The sequence below is a fragment of the Coregonus clupeaformis genome, chromosome 9, assembly GCF_020615455.1.
Source record: "Coregonus clupeaformis isolate EN_2021a chromosome 9, ASM2061545v1, whole genome shotgun sequence".
Classification (NCBI taxonomy): Eukaryota; Metazoa; Chordata; class Actinopteri; order Salmoniformes; family Salmonidae; genus Coregonus; species Coregonus clupeaformis.
In genome coordinates this window covers 40,426,841-40,451,424 of record NC_059200.1, presented here as the reverse complement: position 1 = coordinate 40,451,424, position 24,584 = coordinate 40,426,841, and the positions used below count along the sequence as shown (strand labels likewise).

The 24,584-nt window shown below is 41.5% G+C and overlaps 2 protein-coding genes and 1 pseudogene across 4 annotated transcripts; 2 read left to right on the top strand and 1 right to left on the bottom strand.

Annotated features, from left to right (window-relative positions):
• Window positions 1–1,362: 1,362 nt before the first annotated feature.
• LOC121573543 lies at window positions 1,363–4,906 on the bottom strand (annotated as a pseudogene).
• Window positions 3,755–24,530, top strand: LOC121573546 (centromere protein V). 3 transcript variants are annotated; one of them, XM_045222632.1, is made up of 6 exons: window positions 3,755–4,522; window positions 11,490–11,594; window positions 12,328–12,397; window positions 12,489–12,603; window positions 12,765–12,872; window positions 24,391–24,530. In XM_045222632.1, the coding sequence occupies exons 2-6, from the start codon at window positions 11,503–11,505 to the stop codon at window positions 24,423–24,425; spliced, it is 420 nt and encodes a 139-aa protein (XP_045078567.1). In that variant the 5' UTR covers window positions 3,755–4,522; window positions 11,490–11,502; the 3' UTR covers window positions 24,426–24,530. The 3 variants fall into 3 exon arrangements, with proteins under 3 accessions (XP_045078567.1, XP_041741552.1, XP_041741551.1); XM_041885618.2 differs by lacking the exon at window positions 3,755–4,522 and adding an exon at window positions 11,174–11,391; XM_041885617.2 differs by lacking the exons at window positions 3,755–4,522; window positions 11,490–11,594; window positions 12,328–12,397; window positions 12,489–12,603; window positions 12,765–12,872 and adding exons at window positions 22,668–22,909; window positions 23,008–23,112; window positions 23,847–23,916; window positions 24,008–24,122 and having other exon boundaries at window positions 24,283–24,530.
• LOC121573548 (centromere protein V-like) lies at window positions 13,094–15,284 on the top strand. The gene is made up of 5 exons (XM_045222633.1): window positions 13,094–13,424; window positions 13,529–13,621; window positions 14,527–14,596; window positions 14,686–14,800; window positions 14,985–15,284. Exons 1-5 carry the CDS (start codon window positions 13,414–13,416, stop codon window positions 15,125–15,127), a joined length of 432 nt encoding a protein of 143 aa, XP_045078568.1. The 5' UTR covers window positions 13,094–13,413; the 3' UTR covers window positions 15,128–15,284.
• Window positions 24,531–24,584: the final 54 nt, after the last annotated feature.

Genomic DNA, 24,584 nt, shown 5'->3' with positions numbered 1-24,584 from the left:
TGTGCCCCTGGGTGTCAGTAAAAAAAAACAAGAAAGTGCTGTCTGGGAATTATGTGTATAGCCTTTACTTTTACTCAAGTATGACAATTTACTACTTTTTCCACCACTGTTAGGCTACTTTAGTACATTCAAATTCAGATACTTTTAGACTTTTACTCAAGTAGTATTTTACTGGGTGACTTTCACTTGAGTCATTTTCTATTAAGGTATCTTTACTTTTACTTGTTCAATCAGTGGGCATATTTTTTTTTCGTACAGCTTTGTTTTTGCTAGTTTCTTGTTTTTATATTTTGTCAACAGGGGGCGGCAAAGGCTCATTAATAGGAATTCAGGTACAAAACTGCTTATGCGTCCTTTAACCGTTGTGTTTGGGAGTAAATAGTAATTGAACTACATTTTGCAGTAGCTTGGTGGTAGTTGAACTAAATTAAAATCTAAGTAGTTTTCAATAGCTAAGTACTGGACCTACACACTACTTTTGTATAAAAAACTAAACAGTTGTAAACAATAATTTTCTGCCCAATTCTCACTTGAAACCGTGTTAAATAGGCCAAATTACACACAGATAGCGTATGACCCCAAAATGATCGGTCTTGCCATTTGTAGTCAGACATTTCAGATTTAACATAATTTCCACTAAATAGTTTGTATGTATTAAACTACTTTTTCTATGTATTTTTTTAAGGGAAGCTTAACTTCTTCCAGTGTGAAGTGATAGGTAAACTATATTTTCAGAGTAGCTTCCAACACTGCATTTCATTATAGTTTACCATTCAAAACTCACCCCTAGGGTACTGGAGCTCATCTGACAGGAGGCAATTCCCCTTGCTAGTTGTAGAGGTCAATTTGGAAAACGGGAGGCTAGGAATACGGCAGCTACATTCCCAAATACATCCCCAGCCATTTCAAGTAGATCAGGTAAGTCTATGCACAGTATCTTATTGTAGTAATTAGCCCCATTTTGCCCTTCGGTGGGCTAAGTAATCGATCAATTGTCAGTAACCAAGACACCCAATATTCAAGTGTATTTTTTTAAATAATAATAAAACCTATTGAATCACTAGCTTTAAACCAGCAGGAATTAATACTTCATATTTTTTCACTAAATTAATATGTCCTCCCAGTGATCTGCCTCAAAAGGCATTGCCAAGTACTAAGAGTGATGTGTTCCTGCCCCGCCAACATGGGTGAGTATATACTGCATGTCTTACAGCACATTTTCATTAAAAGTGTGAAGACATTCCATGTTTCTTATATGTCATTAATAACACCTCATGCAATCAATTTAAGATAATATACAGGTTGCATTATTGTATAAGAACATTTTTCAGAAAGCTATGAAAGGAAACTCCGAAGACTAAATAAATTAAATGCCTTTATTTTGCCTTTATGGCTTCAAGAATAAAAAAACAAATCTTTAGTAACTTTTTAAAAAATTATATATGTCAGAAGCAAGGGAAACTTAACGTCCTCCCCTGAGACGCAGCACAAGATGGAGGGTGGATTCTTTCTGGATGTTGTAGTCTGAGAGGGTTCGGCCATCTTCCAGCTGCTTGCCGGCGAAGATCAGCCTCTGCTGGTCTGGGGGGATGCCCTCCTTGTCCTGGATCTTGGCCTTCACGTTCTCAATGGTGTCGCTTGGCTCAACCTCGAGGGTGATGGTCTTGCCTGTGAGGGTCTTGACGAAGATTTGCATGCCCCCTGAGACGCAGCACAAGATGGAGGGTGGATTCTTTCTGGATGTTGTAGTCTGAGAGGTTCGGCCATCTTCCAGCTGCTTGCCGGCGAAGATCAGCCTCTGCTGGTCTGGGGGGATGCCCTCCTTGTCCTGGATCTTGGCCTTCACGTTCTCAATGGTGTCGCTTGGCTCAACCTCGAGGGTGATGGTCTTGCCTGTGAGGGTCTTGACGAAGATTTGCATGCCCCCCCTGAGACGCAGCACAAGATGGAGGGTGGATTCTTTCTGGATGTTGTAGTCTGAGAGGGTTCGGCCATCTTCCAGCTGCTTGCCGGCGAAGATCAGCCTCTGCTGGTCTGGGGGGATGCCCTCCTTGTCCTGGATCTTGGCCTTCACGTTCTCAATGGTGTCGCTTGGCTCAACCTCGAGGGTGATGGTCTTGCCTGTGAGGGTCTTGACGAAGATTTGCATGCCCCCCTGAGACGCAGCACAAGATGGAGGGTGGATTCTTTCTGGATGTTGTAGTCTGAGAGGGTTCGGCCATCTTCCAGCTGCTTGCGGCGAAGATCAGCCTCTGCTGGTCTGGGGGATGCCCTCCTTGTCCTGGATCTTGGCCTTCACGTTCTCAATGGTGTCGCTTGGCTCAACCTCGAGGGTGATGGTCTTGCCTGTGAGGGTCTTGACGAAGATTTGCATGCCCCCCCTGAGACGCAGCACAAGATGGAGGGTGGATTCTTTCTGGATGTTGTAGTCTGAGAGGGTTCGGCCATCTTCCAGCTGCTTGCCGGCGAAGATCAGCCTCTGCTGGTCTGGGGGGATGCCCTCCTTGTCCTGGATCTTGGCCTTCACGTTCTCAATGGTGTCGCTTGGCTCAACCTCGAGGGTGATGGTCTTGCCTGTGAGGGTCTTGGACGAAGATTTGCATGCCCCCCTGAGACGCAGCACAAGATGGAGGGTGGATTCTTTCTGGATGTTGTAGTCTGAGAGGGTTCGGCCATCTTCCAGCTGCTTGCCGGCGAAGATCAGCCTCTGCTGGTCTGGGGGATGCCCTCCTTGTCCTGGATCTTGGCCTTCACGTTCTCAATGGTGTCGCTTGGCTCAACCTCGAGGGTGATGGTCTTGCCTGTGAGGGTCTTGACGAAGATTTGCATGCCCCCCCTGAGACGCAGCACAAGATGGAGGGTGGATTCTTTCTGGATGTTGTAGTCTGAGAGGGTTCGGCCATCTTCCAGCTGCTTGCCGGCGAAGATCAGCCTCTGCTGGTCTGGGGGGATGCCCTCCTTGTCCTGGATCTTGGCCTTCACGTTCTCAATGGTGTCGCTTGGCTCAACCTCGAGGGTGATGGTCTTGCCTGTGAGGGTCTTGACGAAGATTTGCATGCCCCCCCTGAGACGCAGCACAAGATGGAGGGTGGATTCTTTCTGGATGTTGTAGTCTGAGAGGGTTCTTCCATCTTCCAGCTGCTTGCCGGCGAAGATCAGCCTCTGCTGGTCTGGGGGGATGCCCTCCTTGTCCTGGATCTTGGCCTTCACGTTCTCAATGGTGTCGCTTGGCTCAACCTCGAGGGTGATGGTCTTGCCTGTGAGGGTCTTGACGAAGATTTGCATGCCCCCCCTGAGACGCAGCACAAGATGGAGGGTGGATTCTTTCTGGATGTTGTAGTCTGAGAGGGTTCGGCCATCTTCCAGCTGCTTGCCGGCGAAGATCAGCCTCTGCTGGTCTGGGGGGATGCCCTCCTTGTCCTGGATCTTGGCCTTCACGTTCTCAATGGTGTCGCTTGGCTCAACCTCGAGGGTGATGGTCTTGCCTGTGAGGGTCTTGACGAAGATTTGCATGCCCCCCCTGAGACGCAGCACAAGATGGAGGGTGGATTCTTTCTGGATGTTGTAGTCTGAGAGGGTTCGGCCATCTTCCAGCTGCTTGCCGCGAAGATCAGCCTCTGCTGGTCTGGGGGGATGCCCTCCTTGTCCTGGATCTTGGCCTTCACGTTCTCAATGGTGTCGCTTGGCTCAACCTCGAGGGTGATGGTCTTGCCTGTCAGGGTCTTCACGAAGATCTGCATCTTTGCACCTGAAAATACAAAGTTAAAATCAATTAAAATCATACCAAGTAGCCAAATTATATGTCCCTATTGAATAAATGTACCACACAATTGTAACGTGCATTGTTACTGCAAGGTGGAAATATTACTGTGGTAAATTAACACCTCAAACTTGTTATTCTGATGCCAATCATTTAAAGCAATTTCACGCATTTACCATTATACAAGCTGAAGTCAGTCCAAAAGCATACATTGCAAAAATTTGTTGAATTGCATAACTAAATATTTTTTATAACTAAACCAAGATATACCACAGCCTGTAGTTTCCAAATGGCAACAAATTAGTCAAGTGGGCAGAGCCAAGCACGAGCTAGTTAGAACCTATTGGGCGTAATATGTATTTGCATATTTCCGTGTAGTAACTCAATTCGCACTCCTAAACAACGCTATTTTTAAAAAACTTTAGCAAAGGGTAAAAAAAAAAACATTAAACGTAGTCAACTCGGTTCATAACAGGTTTTATTCTTAGGACCAGAACTTTATTGAGATCAAATGTTTCGTCGATGAGAAAATGTGTAGAATCTCGGCAAAATCCATCTCCTTCCATCTTCTCCCACTGGGCGTGGATGATTCACATTTATACTTCCGGTGAAACATCGTCTCATTGGTCTATCTGTTGCGTAACGTCAACAGTTTTGCTTCCGTACCGACGCCATTTTTTGTTACCTTTATGCGTCCTTTGTTCAACTGGCTAGTGAATCAGCATAAAAATGGGGGAGAAAAACTGACAAACGTCGCTACAGGTAACAAACTTTCAGGGAGATCGTTTTTTGTGGGTAATATTTTACTTGTACCATTGAGGCTTTTAAAAAAATTAATAAGGCACAAAATCAAAATATTTTGTGAGGGAAGAGCGAAAAACAACGGTTGGTCAACACCATGCCAGTACTAGCTAAGTAAGTTACACTGTCATGTCGAATTCTAACGTCAGCAAGTAACTCCAGCCCAGTACAGTAGTTAGCTAACAAAATACTATCTTTAAAAAACAAACGTTAAACTAACAGAAATATCAAATCAGTGTACTTACGATTGACCTCGAAGTAAATTTCACGAAACAGTCTTTAATAATTTCTTCTTGCTTCTGTCGTCAATATATTTCACGGCGGAAGAGCTTACTGTATTTATACAAAGCAAACGTTGTGACGTAGAAAAGCGTCATGTGACAATATCCATCCGCTATTGAAAACATAGTCCGTTCTGTAACCTGTAAACTTACGATTTTACATTGCATTAATCAATTTCGATTGCAATAAATATACATATTATAACACATATACAAATTCTCGATTAGGACAAGGTGATTTAAAAACATTACTCGCGGCAGAGTCACATTTATCTGCTGTGTGCTGAGATGTCTCTAGAAATTGCTAGAACGGTCCACATGAAGAACCTACCCTCCAAATCTGTGATTGGATGCTTGTTTGTCTGAACAACGATTGGTGGATACCAATGTATCGCTTTGTTGGAACGTGAATGTTTTCAAACTTGTCTGACAGTACGATGAACTTTCCCAACAACACTGATATGATGTTAAAAAAGACAACTACATAACAAACCAAAATGTTCCGATCAACTGTAAAAACAGTTTTAGGCTCAAATTATTATTTGCCTTGTTCAGTGTTGGGAGATTATTCTTGAAACAATGGAAACTTTTTAGACAATATGTACTGTCTTTCTCATATCCTCCTATTGATATAGGCCTACTCATACTGTATCAATACCAAGACAATCCCTTCATTCAAGCGATATGGCTCAACCTGTCCAATACAATTATTTGTCAGTTGTCACGTTTGTTTCTGCAAATGTCATGACATTTCCCAATCCTAAAAAAGCAACCAGTTGATCCACAGCAGAACATTTCATCCAACATACTTCTTAATATAGAGCAGAAACGTGCAGCATGAGGTCCAGCCTCCAGCAGATGGGAACGTGTTTCCCAACATATGCTACCAGCTGCTTTGTCTGCACATGTAAAGTAGGCCAGGCTGAAAAAGCTGACACTGCTTAGTCCATGAGCCAGTTCCCAAAATTTGGGCAGTCGGGCTCACTTGGGCCGACGATGTTTCATAGTGATTTTTTTGAAGGTCTACAGTATGTCCCTAGAGTTGGGAAATGTTTGAAAGCAGTGCAGCAATGGCAGCTTTCTCTGTTATCACTCTTTCTTTCATCCCTCCATCCCATTCATTTTCCCAATAAGGATCTTACCCTATTACAAACAATGTCAGTATACAACATGTTATTACTCACATATAGCCTTTAATCATATATCATTGGAAAGTTTAGATTCACAGCTATCCATCAGACACCTTTTTGGAATGTTCAGGTCAACAGACCCTCTAGGGTACATGTCAGAATGACCTGTATAAATCGCTTAAAAAAGGACACCCTGATACATTTTAGTATTTGTTTGACAAGTGGTTCTGAAAGGTCATGAAATGACCTTTCAAATTATATATAATATTGCCAACTTAGAAAACACCAGCTACAACTATTGTTTCAAAATAGCCCATATTGTGCCATTAGACATTAGAATATTGGAAGCTTAGCCATATAATTCCATGTAGTGGGGCAGCTATGTTTTTGGATTGTAACTTTGGTGATAGAGGCACCATATTTCACACACACAGCTAAGAAGGGTTTGAAAAAGATTTGTAGATACAGGGCCATCACAGGATTCACGTATTAACCCTACAGAAGCCTTTTTAAAATATGGTCGGCAAACAACTCAATGGAGTCTCATTGGATACATTTTGCATGACCATACCTGTATGAAACATAATTGTAGTATGCATGTGTGCCAGATATAAAGATGTTAAATTATTCACAGAATTGTGGTAATGTTCCCAAAAAAGTTGTCTGAATCTCTGATTTCTGAAGATGTCATGATCAATAATAGCTATATTTCATTTTCAAACATGTAGAATGGATATTTACAAGTGAATAGTCATGGATGTGAACTGATAAAAAGTGTATACATTGTTATCCTGTTAACGGTTTTCATAAAACAGAGGACTAGAAACGTGTAAAACTCCATAAGAATCCCAATACATTTTAAACAAATATTTTGATGATGAGAGCAGCAAACTATTATACATAGTTAGTCATAATTAAGATGTATTCTTACTATGGGGCCAGGGACGGCTTGTTCAATAGGGCGATATGGGCGACGCACTGCCAAACGGGAAAAGGAAGGGATTTTTTTTCTAATCAATTATATCACGGCAACAGCAGTTATCAGTGTTCACGTCTGATCTGCCAGCCACTAAATGTCAAATCAGGCTAAAGTCGTGCTTCAAATGGCCCCGCCCGTTTTTTGGGCGATTTCAGTCAGGTTGAAAATCGCCCAGAAGTCTCTCATAGCCTGTCATGTAAAATCTATTTTTTTCACATTTCAAAGCTTTCAATACATTCTCTATGGGTGTCTGTGGGCATGCACTTACGCGCTTTCGTCATACGTGACGTAACGTTGAACGTAACTAAGACAATGGCGGCTAGCAGCGTCTATGTTGCGACCTGCAGTGTGGCGTTATTTTATGTTTTTAATTTGTAGACTTAGTTTACAAACATTCTGCAAACATTCTGCTTTGGACTGATCTTCGGTTTTGGACTGATCTTGTTGATCGTGTACATACCCGCTACGAACGGACTAAATAATGAAAACGCTGCTGGCAGCGGAATCCCAATACAGCTGGGAGACTTGGCTGGATGACAGAGTCCCGGACAGAGAGGTGGAGCCGGCCGGCTTCACCCTGGTCAGAGCGGACCGCGATCCTGGTAAGAGAGCGACTCTGTACCCCGACATTGAACTGCTTTCTGTGTCATTGAACCTTACTATTGTTGATAAAACAAGTTTACTGGAGAACGGAGACCAAGTAGAGACTTTTGGACAAGGTGGATAATTGTATAATATAAGGCAGTTTATTCAGAGGTAAAGATATCTGGAATCGCGTGCACGGACCCGTTCGTCAAACTCGTAGGGAGTTTATCAGAAGAGCCCCTAAACATTGTGTGCTGACATTTTATACAATAAAATGAAGTAGGTTGAATCTAGTAGTTCTGATCTTCTGATTGGTCCTGATGAGTTGGGCGAGGTCACCTCCAGGCTAGTGTCACTGTTGCATTGGCTCTGAGTCGGGTTCTCTGTCTTCAGATGTTCAGCCTAAGAGAAGAGGATTTGTGTGTGTGTGTGTGTGTGTGTGTTTGTTATCAGTGATGATGTGTGTGTGTGTGTGTGTGTGTTTATCAGTGATGATGTGTGTGTGTGTGTGTGTGTGTGTGTGTGTGTGGGTGTGTGTGTGTGTGTCCTCAGGGCAAGAACTCGTGAGTTGGAAGAACTGAGAGACCTATGGCGTGGGTGTTATCCTTAGCCACCTGCTGACAAGGCTGACAAGATAGGACTCTTGTTCATTGTATTGAATACAAAGGCCCAACACAAAATGGGTCATGCACAAGATTTTAGTCAGACCAAGCTATAACATTATATATTTACTACGACAGTACATTCAACCAAAAGCTAATATAACAAAGGCATCAGAGATTATTTATAATCTGTCACAGAAACTGGAATCCATCTCCCCAGATCAGTCAATAAATGCTTCTGGTATTGACTTATATGCTGCCCCTGTCTTCATGTTGTTGCTGGACATATCTTTTTTAAAATGTGTGTAGGTCACCTAAATCATCAGAAAAATTGCCCCTCCTGAGAATTTTTTCAGGAGCCGCCACTGTATGGGGCCATATCAGATTGGAAAAAGGCTTCTGTGGGATTAATACGTGAATCTTGTGATGGCCCGATATCTCCAAATATTTTTAAAACACTGTTCTAGCTGTGTGTGTGAAATGTGGTGCCTCTATCACTAAAGTTACAATCCAAAAACATAGCTGCCCCACTACATGGGATTCTATGGCTAAGCTTCCAATATTCTAATGTCAATGGCACAATATGGGCTATTTTGAAACAATAGTTGTAGCTGGTGTTTTCTAAGTTGGCTATATTATATATCATTTGAAAGGTCATTTCATGACCTTTCAGAACCACTTGTCAAACAAAGATGAAAATGTATCAGGGTTTCCTTTTTTAAACGATCTATACAGGTAATTCTGATATGTACCCTAGAGGTTAAAGGTTCTGTTGACCACCTGAACATTCCAGAAATGTGTCTGGTTGATAGCTGTGAATCTAAGCTTTCCAATGATATATGATTAAAGGCTATATGTGAGTAATAACTTGTTGTATACTGACATTGTTTGTAATAGGGTAAGATCCCTATTGGAAAAATGAATGGGATGGAGGGATGAAAGAAAGAGTGATAACAGAGAAAGCTGCCATTGCTGCACTGCTTTCAAACATTTCCCAACTCTAGGGACATACTGTAGACCTTCAAGAAAATCACAATGAGACATCATCAGCCCAAGTGAGCCCAACCAACCCCCCTGGCTCATGGACTAACTGCCAGTACGGCTCTCTACCTTTCCTGCTCTGCAGAGCGCTACCGAGAGAAATGAAAGAGATATTTAGAGACAAAGCAGAATGAGTAAAAAAAAAAAGGGCCTAACTATTTTCAGACTAAACAACTTCAGGATTGTAATGTATAGGCTATTCATAGTGTCATACAAACTGGCTGAACAACCCTCATGGTAAATACAGGTTGCTTGGTAAGACAACACAAGTAAGTGCTGCCAAATAAATGTACAAAAAAACATATATACTGTACCACTCATCAAAATTAATTACATTGTTTAATCTTTGAACGACTCCTTTGACTCCTGATTCAGGATGAGATACATATCAACCCAGTTGTAACCTTTACCATCCTGACCCAATAGCAATCTGGTTTGGATTGAAATTACACTCTTGATTCTATTTGTGAATTATTGCACCATTGGAGGTCAGGTCCAAAGTTATACATTTGTTTATTCAAAATGAACAAGGCAGCCATTCTGAAACTGTGCTCTGCTGATCTGGATCCACTGCACTGTGCAAAGATTAACATTGTTGGGTCAGGGGCAGGGCTTTGAGATGAATTCCACAGGCAGGACCAACAGCAGCCTGACAGCAGATTATCCAGTTAACCCTGTAAACCATTTGGGTCCTGGAACAGAAGCAACTACTAAAACACAAAGCTGACATTTTCAATAACCGGTCACAGCCTTTTCTTTTCATACATTATTTAACACATGTTGTTCCTGTTGCTATAGTCCTCCTGTTTTATTTCAAGAAGAGGCACAGACTGGTGGTCATAATGACCAAGCAGTTATCATCACTTATTTTTAGGCACACTGATTTGGCAGTATGAAGGTATCTGTGGCATGTCCATACAGAGCACTGTCCAGAGACTTGAGATGGAATATACAGTACATGTTAAGTTATAATATTTGTGACATTATCAAATTCAAGCATTTTCATTTAAGTTTGATGAACAGTGAACAGTCAGTGTTTTGAGCTGCTGAGGGCCAAGTTTGATATTCTTCAGCCTTCCAGGGAATCAATAACTGGCCAGCTGTATATTGAGGGTAAGGAGTGGTCTTGTTGGTCTGGTCTGTCATTTAGGTCAGTCACAGTATTCCCATACGGAGACACAGCAGCACTGTGGACTGTTGGTTCTTCATGTGACTCAATCCCAACGCGTGATCGCCACGTCACTCTTTCCTCAAGACTGGTTGAGCTTAACTGGAATGTGTTTGTGCAAGCCTGCTGTACTTTGCAACCCAGGCTGACTGTTTGTAATTATGGGAGGGAGGACAACTTTTCATGCAAAACATGTTCCATAAGTCTATGTTGAGTAATGTATATAAAGAGCTGCTTCAGCAGTGTTGATGTGATTTGAGAAAATGTAAATTATTGTTTTACAAAATATGAGAAGCGATTGAATAGGGATCTCACAACAGACAGACAGATGTGGATATATGTTTATTGTGTCCTACAGTAACCACAGCCCTTTTTGGATAAAGCTCTTATAACTCTCTACTCAATGATGTGATCATCCCTATTAATTTGAAATGTATTGTTCTTTATTCATCAGATAATCCAATCAATTGTAGTGGTGAATAGCATAAAGGATAATTAAATTAAACTTGAGTATTTGTTTGTCAACTGTTACCAAGCTACTCATGAGCTTTGGATACAGTATCAGTGTTTTGGGACAGCATGATTCAGCATGAAAGGTGGGAGGGACATGGTTACAGAAGGTGGCAACAGTGGCAGACTCCACGTGATTCCACGTAAGCAAGGGGGGAAGTTGTTTCGCAAACAACTGGGGGGCTCGGGAACTGGTAACTCAGAAATCTCCGACTTCCGATTTTAGTGCGTTCAAAACAACTGGTAACTCGGTAAAAACGAGCTCCGACTGGGAAAAATCTATTTGAACGGTCATCCAACTCGGAATTCCAACTTGTGAACTCGGGCCTCTTTCTAGAGCTCTGACTTTCCGACCTGAAAATCACTGACGTCGTGATTTGACCTCGAGTTTTTCCGAGTTCCCAGTTGTTTTGAACGCGGCATAACCTTGTTAAGTGACACGTCAGTATCTTGGTTGGTGGAATATTTCATTGAATACAATACACTGGAACACAATACGCTTTCCATACCATTGAAACGTTGCACGGGAAAACGGTGCGTATCTCCCGGAAAAAAGCCTCTGTCAGTTTTGAAAAGAAGCATGAAGTAATGCATCACGAACAGTCTAAATTGGTTGTGTTGTCTTTATACAGGGTGGTACTGGGAATGGATCACGTGAAGCACACAGGCACATGCCATTGTGGGGCTGTCAGATTCGAAGTCTGGAATTCCCCAGACCTTCTTGTTTTCGATTGCGAGTATGCCGGTTCTTTACCATATTACAGTAGCCTAATACCGACATACCTAACACAAAGATAATCTAATCTTTTCACATGGATCCACTACAGAATGGTTTAATAAACACTGGACATCTAGGCCTCCCTTTTATTATATATGGAATAGATACCCCACTGGGCAAAAACGGTTTAAATCAACGTTGTTTCCAAGTCATTGCAACCAAATAATTCAATTTGATGAAGTTGAATCAACGTGGAAAACTGAGTTGCCGCGTTCACGTGCTAGTCGGAACTAGGAAACTCTGAAATGTCCGACTTGCTAACTGGTTGTAGTTAACACTTGCTGTGTTCAACGAATAGCAAGTCGGAAATGTCTTAGTTCCAGCTAGTATATGAACGCGGCAAGGGGATTTGCAAAAAATAATAAAGTAAGGGAATTTCGTAATTTTTTCACCCAACCTTTAAACCTAAATCCAATGAAAGGGTGACCTTTTTGGTTGATTTCACGTTGCATTCACAGGAGTTGATAACTCAACTAAATGTAAATAAAAACTAGACGTTGAACTGAAGTCTGTGCCCAGTGGGACAGGTCTGACTGATAATGAGAAAAATCGGTTCAAATCACAAAGATGGGGAACTGACATGACTAATTTATGTTATATTGCTATTAACTGGACATAATATCATTATACTCTGTAATTAATGAGGAGAACTGCAGTATGACAAAATGACTCACTCATGTTTCTTTATCTAGTTGTAGTATTTGCACCAAGAAGCAGAACCATCATTTCATTGTGGCAAAGAATCAGTTTACCCTTTTACAGGTAGGACAATGTATAGAGGTTTCTAACAGCTATTGCTAGTGAATCCTGCAATGAATGAATATTTAACTTAGTTGATTTTCTTGTTTTAAAGGGTTGGGATCATCTGACCACATATACATTCAATACACACGCTGCCAAGCACACATTCTGTAGGATCTGTGGAGTCCAGAGTTTCTACACCCCACGCTCCAATCCTGATGGATATGGTAAGGACGACCAGTATCAATCACTCATGTTGACTTTTTTCTTTATGCTGACGCACCATGTAATATTTGTGGTAAAACAGGGAGGATGGGCTGTTGGAGTGTGTCCCATGCATGAATGTGAACAGACTGGTTTGTGTATGTGTGTGTTTGTTTTTCCCCAGGCATAGCTCCTCACTGTCTGGACCCAGGTACGGTACGCAGTGTGACAGTAGAGAAGTTCTGTGGAAAGAAGTGGGAGGAGAGCATGCAGAACCACCAGACTATCAAAGGCATGTCCAAGCTATAGGTCCAAGCCTGTAGCAGACACACACAGCTGAGATAGAAACAGACAGTCCCCTATTACTGAGCCAACTGTTTCTTCAAACAAATCAAAAAGTGTCTGAAATAAAAAGACCAAACCTACTCTGTTTGGTCACAACCAATCTCTAAGTGTTTGTATATTTCTTTCTGCAAGTTCACAATTAATTTCAAGTGTTGATTATGCAAAAGCTTTTTTATATTGGTACTCTTTGATAGAGGCAACGAAACCACAGTAGTTGAATGGGCCTACGGTGACAAGAAAGAAGAGAGAAGAGCATGCAGGAGTGGAGTCGGACATGGTTCCAGCAGAAGTTGGCAATGTAATGCAGAGCCATATTTAGAGACATCTCATATTGCTCACAAGCAATAAGGGACTTTCTCTTGCAATATCAACCTACAAACTACGGTAGTGCTTGAGGGATTTTAACTTGCTGACATTTCTGATCATCGATTTCAAAAATATTTAATGGAATACACTGGAATTCGTATTCAATTTCATTAAATGTTGCAATGGAAAAACGGTGCGTAGCACAATGTCTTGTCGATCTATGAACATCATTAAACTGTTATTGAAGTTATGCCATGCCTCATGAACAGTCAAAATGTGTTGTGTTGCTGTACACAGGGTGGAACGAGTGAAGCACACAGGCGGATGCCATTGTGGGGCTGTCAGATTCCAAGTCTGGAATTCCCCAGACCTTCTGGTTTTCGACTGCGAGTATGGTCTGCAACATTTCAACAGTGATCCATTACAGATACGGTTAACTGCTACAGCAATAGAAAGGGCAGGCTATAATCCTGAGACCTGAAAAAAAAAGTGTTGGATTATTATTTTTTGTTTGGGGTGAAAGAAAAATGTTACCAAGAAAAGATGTTACAAAATATAATGTATATTTTATTTTATGTGCAAAATTGTCCTCTGTAGTGGTCATTAGGACGTAAATATGAACAAATTTACATGGAGTCAATGGGTACAGTAGGTGAAATACATAGTTGTGGCATCTGGGTGTCCACTAGAGGACATTTCTTGATAAACTCATATTTAGCTCTTATTTAATGTGAAAACATTATTACACAGTCCTGACGACTCACTTCACTATTCCTGAGATATAAATTTACTAGAAACAATTTGAATATCAAACTCACAAAAATACAATTCATAATTACACACACTTCTTTTCAAATGTCCATAAAATGAACCAGGAAGATAAAGTTGTCAAGGTCACACCCCCACACATGATATCATTGAAAAGCCCAGAATGTCCTCTCAAATGGACAACAGGACTTAATACAGTGGCTTGTATGGCCTCAGAGATACGGACCAAGAACTGATGTCCACTAGAGAGGAAAAAATGAATTGCTGGGTCTTAGGAGGATAAACATTGCAAATCTGGAGCCCCAATTTATAGTGATGGAGAATTGAAGATACAGGTTTGAGAATGAGCAAAAAAAAAGGAAACTGTGCTGGTTTGGCTTGGACAAGGCTAACTTACTTACTGATCAAATTACAAAACCTCTGTAGATGAACTGTCTTGATTCTTTTACAATCATATTGCTATTACGGAATTATAACTTACTGACCATGTTCATCACAATATGACTCATTCTGGTTTCTTTATCTAGCTGTAGCATCTGCACCAAGAAGCAAAACCATCATTTCATTGTGCCAGAAAATCAGTTTACCCTATTACAGGTAATACAAAATTTTTACAGGGTGAAGTTTGGTAATAACTCTACCAGATTAGTCAATTTGATGTTAATTTGGTTAATTTCTTGTTTTAGGGTTTGGAGAATATTAACACATACACATTTAATACACACATTGGCAAGCACACATTTTGTAGTATTTGTGGAGTCCAGAGTTTCTTCACCCCACGTTCCAATCCAGATGGATATGGTAAGGACAACCAGTAGCAAACACAGTAGCAGTCATGTTTGCCTTTGCTTATTATTAAAACCTGAAATATGCCCTGTATTGTTGTTTGTGGTAAAACGGTGAGGATAGCATTGGATTAGAGTGTCTCGCATGCATGAAACTGAACCAAAAGGTTTGTGTGTGTGTGTGTTTGTTCCCACCCCAGGCATAGCTCCACACTGTTTGGACCCAGGTACTGTACGCAGTGTGACAGTAGAGAAGTTCTGTGGGCAGAAGTATGAGGAGACCATGAAGAACCACCCGAATATCAGAGACTTGTCCAAGCCTGTAGCACACACACACAGCTGAGATCAAACACAGTCCCTTATTGTGTTATAACTGAGACAACTTTTTCTAAATCAAATTAACTTTATTGGTTCATCAACAATTTGAACATTTGTTCTAACTTTTGTACATCATTTCCAAAAATAAAAATACCAAACCTACCCTGTTTGGATACAATCAATGTCTATGTATTCACATTTTTCTTACATTTGTCAAATTCACTATTCATTTACAGTGTCAGTATATGTCAACATTCTTACAGCAAACGGAGAATAATAGTGTATTAAGAATCATAAGTAAACTGTTCCCAACTAACAATGTTGGCAATGACAGGAAGATCAACTTTAATAATGTATTTCCTTCAACAACAAAAAGTTAGAAAAATACAATATCTACATTCAATCAATAGGTAGGTCTGAATATATCAGTGCTATGAGATCAATAATTTGAATATGTCAGAAGAGGCAAAACATATAAAAAGATGTGCAAACTGATTACAGTAAGATTAACAAACCCAAGTAACAGTGTTCTCAGAAGATTAATCAGGAACCTCATTTTTGACTAATATATCTTCAGATTCTTTGGTCCTTGATTAATAACTTGGAATGTGTTGATAATCATGTAGCGTGAAAACCAAATGTACAGGTAACGAAACCACAGGAGTTGAGTACGGTGACAGAGCATGGCCCTCTGGTGAATAGAAAGGAGAGGAGTTTATTAGAGTAGAGAAAGATCTATCAGAGTTAGAGAAGATTGTCAGACAACCCTCGCTGGACATCAGTCATTACAGACATAGAGTGAGGCATGTATATAAACAGCATTGGGATTTCCAACCGCAATTGTGTAAGACGATCCCTAAGCTTGTGTACATACAGTGAAAGTCCTCGCTCCCTCTCGAAAGTGAAATTAGTTCTCAACACCTGAATTGACTGGTACTGGCACTGCGTACATGTAATGTATTTCCCTATAAATACTGATGCAAGGTAAAAACATGAAGTTCTCCAGCAGTTATAATCAATTTGTATGTCTGTAATGACTGATGTCCAGCGAGGGGTGTCTGACAATTTTCTCTAACGCTGATAGATCAATATTTATAGTGAAATACGCTACATGTACGCAGTGCCAGTACCAGTCAATTCAGATGTTGAGACCTAATTTCACTTTCATAGAGAAAGAGAGAGCGAGGACTTTCACTGTTTGTACACCGAGCTTAGGGATCGTCTTATACACTTGCGGATGTAAATCCCAATGCTTTTTTTATACGTCTCACTCTAACTATACATCTAGTAGGCTATTACATGTATTAATGACGTTTGTCCCATAATAACAGGAAAATAGATGATAGTGGAACTGGTGTAACATTTGTCTATTTCATGCCTGATAGTATAGGCTGATGACAGGCTCACCTTAGCTTGGCCGTAGCCCTTTGAGCCTATGATGCAGCAGAGATCTGATGGGAGGAGCCAGCTGATAGGCAGCTCCAGGAAGGATAGGTACTTCCTGAGGACACCAATGGTCGACAGAGAGAGGAGACTGCAGTCTGTGGGAGAATGGAGAATCCTAGCCTAGTTAGTGTACTTTTTTTGCAATTTACATCTCACCCAGAAAGTCAATGGAAAAACACAGATAATTTACAGGGTTTACATAACATAAATGTAGAATAATTAGTGTGTTGAAGTCTTGGAGACAAAGATAGGTATAATATGGAAAGACAAGCCATATTTCGAGTGGAGGCAAATATGACCAGACAGGAAATTAAGCTACTAGCAAAGAGTTACTGTGGGTTTGTACAGTCATATTGTCCGATGTTTTTGGGAGACTTGGATATCTACAGTAAATGGTTCATGGGGCAAAAGAGGCTTTGGGTAAACTGGTGAAAACGAGAGGGGATTATAGTATGCAACTGTGTGAACAGGCTTTAGAATCACATTGAGATTTATTCTCTCTCCCCCTCTCAACACTGAATACAGAGTACCAATGTGATAGCACACTCATGTACGGTAAGGTCTGGGTGTGGCATGTTCACATCTAATCAACTATTGCAATAGAAACCATCCCTCTCTCAACAATGCTCATCACTGGATGAAATGGTCCTGGCTGAAATGTAATCAATAGGTTGATCTCACATCCTATTGTAATGGAAAGGTGTTCTGTCTCGTCTGCTGTAGATGATGGGAAAGGAGGACATGGTACAGAGTGTTAAATGGTCTTGTTTGTGTCCTCCTTTTGATCAGGACAGTGCCACTCTAAAGGTCTCAGAACGTCACTTAAAACATGCTATATTTTCTAGTGTGAGCCATGATGTGGCACAGTAATACAGTAAAACTTCTTCATTTACAAGATCTAGACAGCGGGGGTCAAGGGTCGGAATGATATGTAAGAGGAAGGTTTAGAGCAGACTTCAGGGAGGGAGGCAGATTCATTTTTATTTTTTATTTTTTTTATTTCACCTTTATTTAACCAGGTAAGCCAGTTGAGAACAGGTTCTCATTTACAACTGCGACCTGGCCAAGACAAAGCAAAGTAGTGCAACAAAAACAACACAGAGTTACATATGGGGAAAAAAAAAACATAAAGTCAGAAATACAACAGAAAATATATATACAGTGTGTGCAAATGTAGCAAGTTATGGAGGTAAGGCAATAAATAGGCTATAGTGCAGAATAATTACAATAGTATTAACACTGGAATGCTAGATGTGCAAGAGATTATGTGCAAATAGAGATACTGGGGTGCAAAAGAGCAAATTAAATAACAATATAGGGATGAGGTAGTTGGGTGGGCTAATTTCAGATGGGCTGTGTACAGGTGCAGTGATCGGTAAGGTGCTCTGACAACTGATGCTTAAAGTTATTGAGGGAGATAAGAGTCTCCAGCTTCAGAGATTTTTGCAATTCGTTCCAGTCATTGGCAGCAGAGAACTGGAAGGAATGGCGGCCAAAGGAGGTGTTGGCTTTGGGAATGACCAGTGAGATATACCTGCTGGAGCGCAGACTACGGGTGGGTGCTGCTATGGTGACCAATGAGCTAAGATAAGGCGGGGATTTGCCTAGCAGTGATTTATAGATGGCCTGGAGCCAGTGGGTTTGACGACGAACATGTAGTGAGGACCAGCCAACAAGAGCGTACAGGTCACAGTGGTGGGTAGTGTATGGGGCTTTGGAGACAAAACGGATGGCACTGTGATAGACTACATCCAATTTGCTGAGTAGAGTGTTGGAGGCTATTTTATAAATGACATCGCCGAATTCAAGGATCGGTAGGATAGTCAGTTTTACGAGGGCATGTTTGGCAGCATGAGTGAAGGAGGCTTTGTTGCGAAATAGGAAGCCGATTCTAGATTTAACTTTGGATTGGAGATTCTTTATGTGAGTCTGGAAGTTGAGTTTACAGTCTAACCAGACACCTAGATATTTGTAGTTGTCCACATACTCTAGGTCAGACCCGTCGAGAGTGGTGATTCTAGTCGGGTGGGCGGGTGCTAGCAGCGTTCGATTGAAAAGCATGCATTTAGTTTTACTAGTGTTTAAGAGCAGTTGAAGGCTACTGAAGGATTGTTGTATGGCATTGAAGCTCGTTTGGAGGTTTGTTAACACAGTGTCCAATGAAGGGCCAGATGTATACAAAATGGTGTCGTCTGCGTAGAGGTGGATCTGAGAGTCACCAGCAGCAAGAGCGACATCATTGATATACACGGAGAAAAGTGTCGGCCCAAGAATTGAACCCTGTGGCACCCCCATAGAGACTGCCATAGGTCCAGACAACAGGCCCTCCGATTTGACACACTGAACTCTATCTGAGAAGTAGTTGGTGAACCAGGCGAGGCAGTCATTTGAGAAACCAAGGCTATTTAGTCTGCCAATAAGAATGCGGTGGTTGACAGAGTCGAAAGCCTTGGCCAGGTCGATGAAGACGGCTGCACAGTACTGTCTATTATCAATCGCGGTTATAATATCGTTTAGGACCTTGAGCGTGGCTGAAGTGCACCCGTGACCAGCTCGGAAACCGGATTGCATAGCGGAGAAGGTACGGTGGTATTCGAAATGGTCGATGATCTGTTTATTAACTTGGCTTTCGAATACTTTCGAAAGGCAGGGCAGGATGGATATAGGTCTGTAGCAGTTTGGATCTAGAGTGTCACCCCCTTTGAAGAGGGGGATGACCGCGGCAGCTTTCCAATCTCTGGGGATCTCAGACGTTATGAAAGAGAGGTTGAACAGACTAGTAATAGGGGTTGCGACAATTTCGGCGGCTAGTTTTAGGAAGAAAGGGTCCAGATTGTCTAGCCCAGCTGATTTGTAGGGGTCCAGATTTTGCAGCGCTTTCAAAACATCAGCTGTCTGAATTTGTGTGAAGGAGAAGCGGGGGGCATGGGCAAGTTGCAGCAGAGGGTGCAGAGTTGGTGGCCGGGTTAGTGGTAGCCAGATGGAAAGCATGGCCAGCTGTAGCAAAATGCTTGTTGAAATTCTCGATTATTGTAGATTTATCGGTGGAGATAGTGTTTCCTAGCCTCAGTGCAGTGGGCAGCTGGGAGGAAGTGCTCTTATTCTCCATGGACTTTACAGTGTCCCAAAACTTTTTGGAGTTAGTGCTACAGGATGCAAATTTCTGTTTGAAAAAAGTTAGCCTTTGCTTTCCTGACTGCTTGTGTATATTGGTTCCTAACTTCCCTGAAAAGTTGCATATCGCGGGGGCTTTTTGATGCTAATGCTGTACGCCACAGGATGTTTTTGTGCTGGTCAAGGGCAGTCAAGTCTGAGGAGAACCAGGGGCTATATCGGTTCTTAGTTCTGTATTTTTTGAATGGGGCATGTTTATTTAAGATTGAGAGGAAATTACTTTTAAGGAACAACCAGGCATCCTCTACTGACGGAATGAGATCTATATCCATCCAGGATACCTGGGCCAGGTCAATTAGGAAGGCCTCCTCGCTAAAGTGTTTTAGGAGCGTTTGACAGTGATGAGGGGTGGTTGTTTGACCGCGGACCCGTTACGGACGCAGGCAATAAGGCAGTGATCGCTGAGATCCTGGTTGAAGACAGCTGAGGTGTATTTAGAGGGTATGTTAGTCAGGATGATATCTATGAGGGTACCCATGTTTAAGGATTTAGGGTTGTACCTGGTAGGTTCGTTGATAATTTGCGTGAGGTTGAGGGCATCTAGCTTGGATTGTAGGATGGCTGGGGTATTAAGCATATCCCAATTTAGGTCACCAAGCAGTACAAACTCAGAGGATAAATGGGGGGCAATCAATTCACATATGGCCAAGAGGGAGTTAACTAGGGAAAAAAAACATGAGATGATGAAGAGAGAGTGAGAGAGATCTGCCCAGCTGCTACATTAAGAGGGATTTAAAAGTTTGACCCTGGCCTGGCCTGAGCGGTGCAACACTTTAGGAGGGGCTGTTACGATATGTGAGTAATAACTTGTTGTATACTGACATTGTTTGTAATAGGGTAAGATCCCTATTGGAAAAATGAATGGGATGGAGGGATGAAAGAAAGAGTGATAACAGAGAAAGCTGCCATTGCTGCACTGCTTTCAAACATGTCCCAACTCTAGGGACATACTGTAGACCTTCAAGAAAATCACAATGAGACATCATCAGCCCAAGTGAGCCCAACCAACCCCCCTGGCTCATGGACTAACTGCCAGTACGGCTCTCTACCTTTCCTGCTCTGCAGAGCGCTACCGAGAGAAATGAAAGAGATATTTAGAGACAAAGCAGAATGAGTAAAAAAAAAAAGGGCCTAACTATTTTCAGACTAAACAACTTCAGGATTGTAATGTATAGGCTATTCATAGTGTCATACAAACTGGCTGAACAACCCTCATAGTAAATACAGGTTGCTTGGTAAGACAACACAAGTAAGTGCTGCCAAATAAATGTACAAAAAATATATATATACTGTACCACTCATCAAAATTAATTACATTGTTTAATCTTTGAACGACTCCTTTGACTCCTGATTCAGGATGAGATACATATCAACCCAGTTGTAACCTTTACCATCCTGACCCAATAGCAATCTGGTTTGGATTGAAATTACACTCTTGATTCTATTTGTGAATTATTGCACCATTGGAGGTCAGGTCCAAAGTTATACATTTGTTTATTCAAAATGAACAAGGCAGCCATTCTGAAACTGTGCTCTGCTGATCTGGATCCACTGCACTGTGCAAAGATTAACATTGTTGGGTCAGGGGCAGGGCTTTGAGATGAATTCCACAGGCAGGACCAACAGCAGCCTGACAGCAGATTATCCAGTTAACCCTGTAAACCATTTGGGTCCTGGAACAGAAGCAACTACTAAAACACAAAGCTGACATTTTCAATAACCGTCACAGTCTTTTCTTTTCATACATTATTTAACACATGTTGTTCCTGTTGCTATAGTCCTCCTGTTTTATTTCAAGAAGAGGCACAGACTGGTGGTCATAATGACCAAGCAGTTATCATCACTTATTTTTAGGCACACTGATTTGGCAGTATGAAGGTATCTGTGGCATGTCCATACAGAGCACTGTCCAGAGACTTGAGATGGAATATACAGTACATGTTAAGTTATAATATTTGTGACATTATCAAATTCAAGCATTTTCATTTAAGTTTGATGAACAGTGAACAGTCAGTGTTTTGAGCTGCTGAGGGCCAAGTTTGATATTCTTCAGCCTTCCAGGGAATCAATAACTGGCCAGCTGTATATTGAGGGTAAGGAGTGGTCTTGTTGGTCTGGTCTGTCATTTAGGTCAGTCACAGTATTCCCATACGGAGACACAGCAGCACTGTGGACTGTTGGTTCTTCATGTGACTCAATCCCAACGCGTGATCGCCACGTCACTCTTTCCTCAAGACTGGTTGAGCTTAACTGGAATGTGTTTGTGCAAGCCTGCTGTACTTTGCAACCCAGGCTGACTGTTTGTAATTATGGGAGGGAGGACAACTTTTCATGCAAAACATGTTCCATAAGTCTATGTTGAGTAATGTATATAAAGAGCTGCTTCAGCAGTGTTGATGTGATTTGAGAAAATGTAAATGATTGTTTTACAAAATATGAGAAGCGATTGAATAGGGATCTCACAACAGACAGACAGATGTGGATATATGTTTATTGTGTCCTACAGTAACCACAGCCCTTTTTGGATAAAGCTCTTATAACTCTCTACTCAATGATGTGATCATCCCTATTAATTTGAAATGTATTGTTCTTTATTCATCAGATAATCCAATCAAATGTAGTGGTGAATAGCATAAAGGATAATTAAATTAAACTTGAGTATTTGTTTGTCAACTGTTACCAAGCTATTCATGAGCTTTGGATACAGTATCAGTGTTTTGGGACAGCATGATTCAGCATGAAAGGTGGGAGGGACATGGTTACAGAAGGTGGCAACAGTGGCAGACTCCACGTGATTCCACGTAAGCAAGGGAAGTTGTTTCGCAAACAACTGGGGGCTCGGAACTGGTAACTCGGAAATCTCCGACTTCCGATTTTAGTGCGTTCAAAACAACTGGTAACTCGGTAAAAACGAGCTCCGACTGGGAAAAATCTATTTGAACGGTCATCCAACTCGGAATTCCAACTTGTGAACTCGGGCCTCTTTCTAGAGCTCCGACTTTCCGACCTGAAAATCACTGACGTCGTGATTTGACCTCGAGTTTTTCCGAGTTCCCAGTTGTTTTGAACGCGGCATAACCTTGTTAAGTGACACGTCAGTATCTTGGATGGTGGAATATTTCATTGAATACAATACACTGGAACACAATACGCTTTCCATACCATTGAAACGTTGCACGGGAAAACGGTGCGTATCTCCCGAAAAAAAGCCTCTGTCAGTTTTGAAAAGAAGCATGAAGTAATGCATCACGAACAGTCTAAATTGGTTGTGTTGTCTTTATACAGGGTGGTACTGGGAATGGATCACGTGAAGCACACAGGCACATGCCATTGTGGGGCTGTCAGATTCGAAGTCTGGAATTCCCCAGACCTTCTTGTTTTCGATTGCGAGTATGCCGGTTCTTTACCATATTACAGTAGCCTAATACCTGACATACCTAACACAAAGATAATCTAATCTTTTCACATGGATCCACTACAGAATGGTTTAATAAACACTGGACATCTAGGCCTCCCTTTTATTATATATGGAATAGATACCCCACTGGGCAAAAACGGTTTAAATCAACGTTGTTTCCAAGTCATTGCAACCAAATAATTCAATTTGATGACGTTGAATCAACGTGGAAAACTGAGTTGCCGCGTTCACGTGCCAGTCGGAACTAGGAAACTCTGAAATGTCCGACTTGCTATCTGGTTGTAGTTAACACTTGCTGTGTTCAACGAATAGCAAGTCGGAAATGTCTTAGTTCCAGCTAGTATATGAACGCGGCAAGGGGATTTGCAAAAAATAATAAAGTAAGGGAATTTTGTAATTTTTTCACCCAACCTTTAAACCTAAATCCAATGAAAGGGTGACCTTTTTGGTTGATTTCACGTTGCATTCACAGGAATTGATAACTCAACTAAATGTCAATAAAAACTAGACGTTGAACTGAAGTCTGTGCCCAGTGGGACAGGTCTGACTGATAATGAGAAAAATCGGTTCAAATCACAAAGATGGGGAACTGACATGACTAATTTATGTTATATTGCTATTAACTGGACATAATATCATTATACTCTGTAATTAATGAGGAGAAATGCAGTATGACAAAATGACTCACTCATGTTTCTTTATCTAGTTGTAGTATTTGCACCAAGAAGCAGAACCATCATTTCATTGTGGCAAAGAATCAGTTTACCCTTTTACAGGTAGGACAATGTATAGAGGTTTCTAACAGCTATTGCTAGTGAATCCTGCAATGAATGAATATTTAACTTAGTTGATTTTCTTGTTTTAAAGGGTTGGGATCATCTGACCACATATACATTCAATACACACGCTGCCAAGCACACATTCTGTAGGATCTGTGGAGTCCAGAGTTTCTACACCCCACGCTCCAATCCTGATGGATATGGTAAGGACGACCAGTATCAATCACTCATGTTGACTTTTTCTTTATGCTGACGCACCATGTCATATTTGTGGTAAAACAGGGAGGATGGGCTGTTGGAGTGTGTCCCATGCATGAATGTGAACAGACTGGTTTGTGTATGTGTGTGTTTGTTTTTCCCCAGGCATAGCTCCTCACTGTCTGGACCCAGGTACGGTACGCAGTGTGACAGTAGAGAAGTTCTGTGGAAAGAAGTGGGAGGAGAGCATGCAGAACCACCAGACTATCAAAGGCATGTCCAAGCCTGTAGCAGACACACACAGCTGAGATAGAAACAGACAGTCCCCTATTACTGAGCCAACTGTTTCTTCAAACAAATCAAAAAGTGTCTGAAATAAAAAGACCAAACCTACTCTGTTTGGTCACAACCAATCTCTAAGTGTTTGTATATTTATTTCTGCAAGTTCACAATTAATTTCAAGTGTT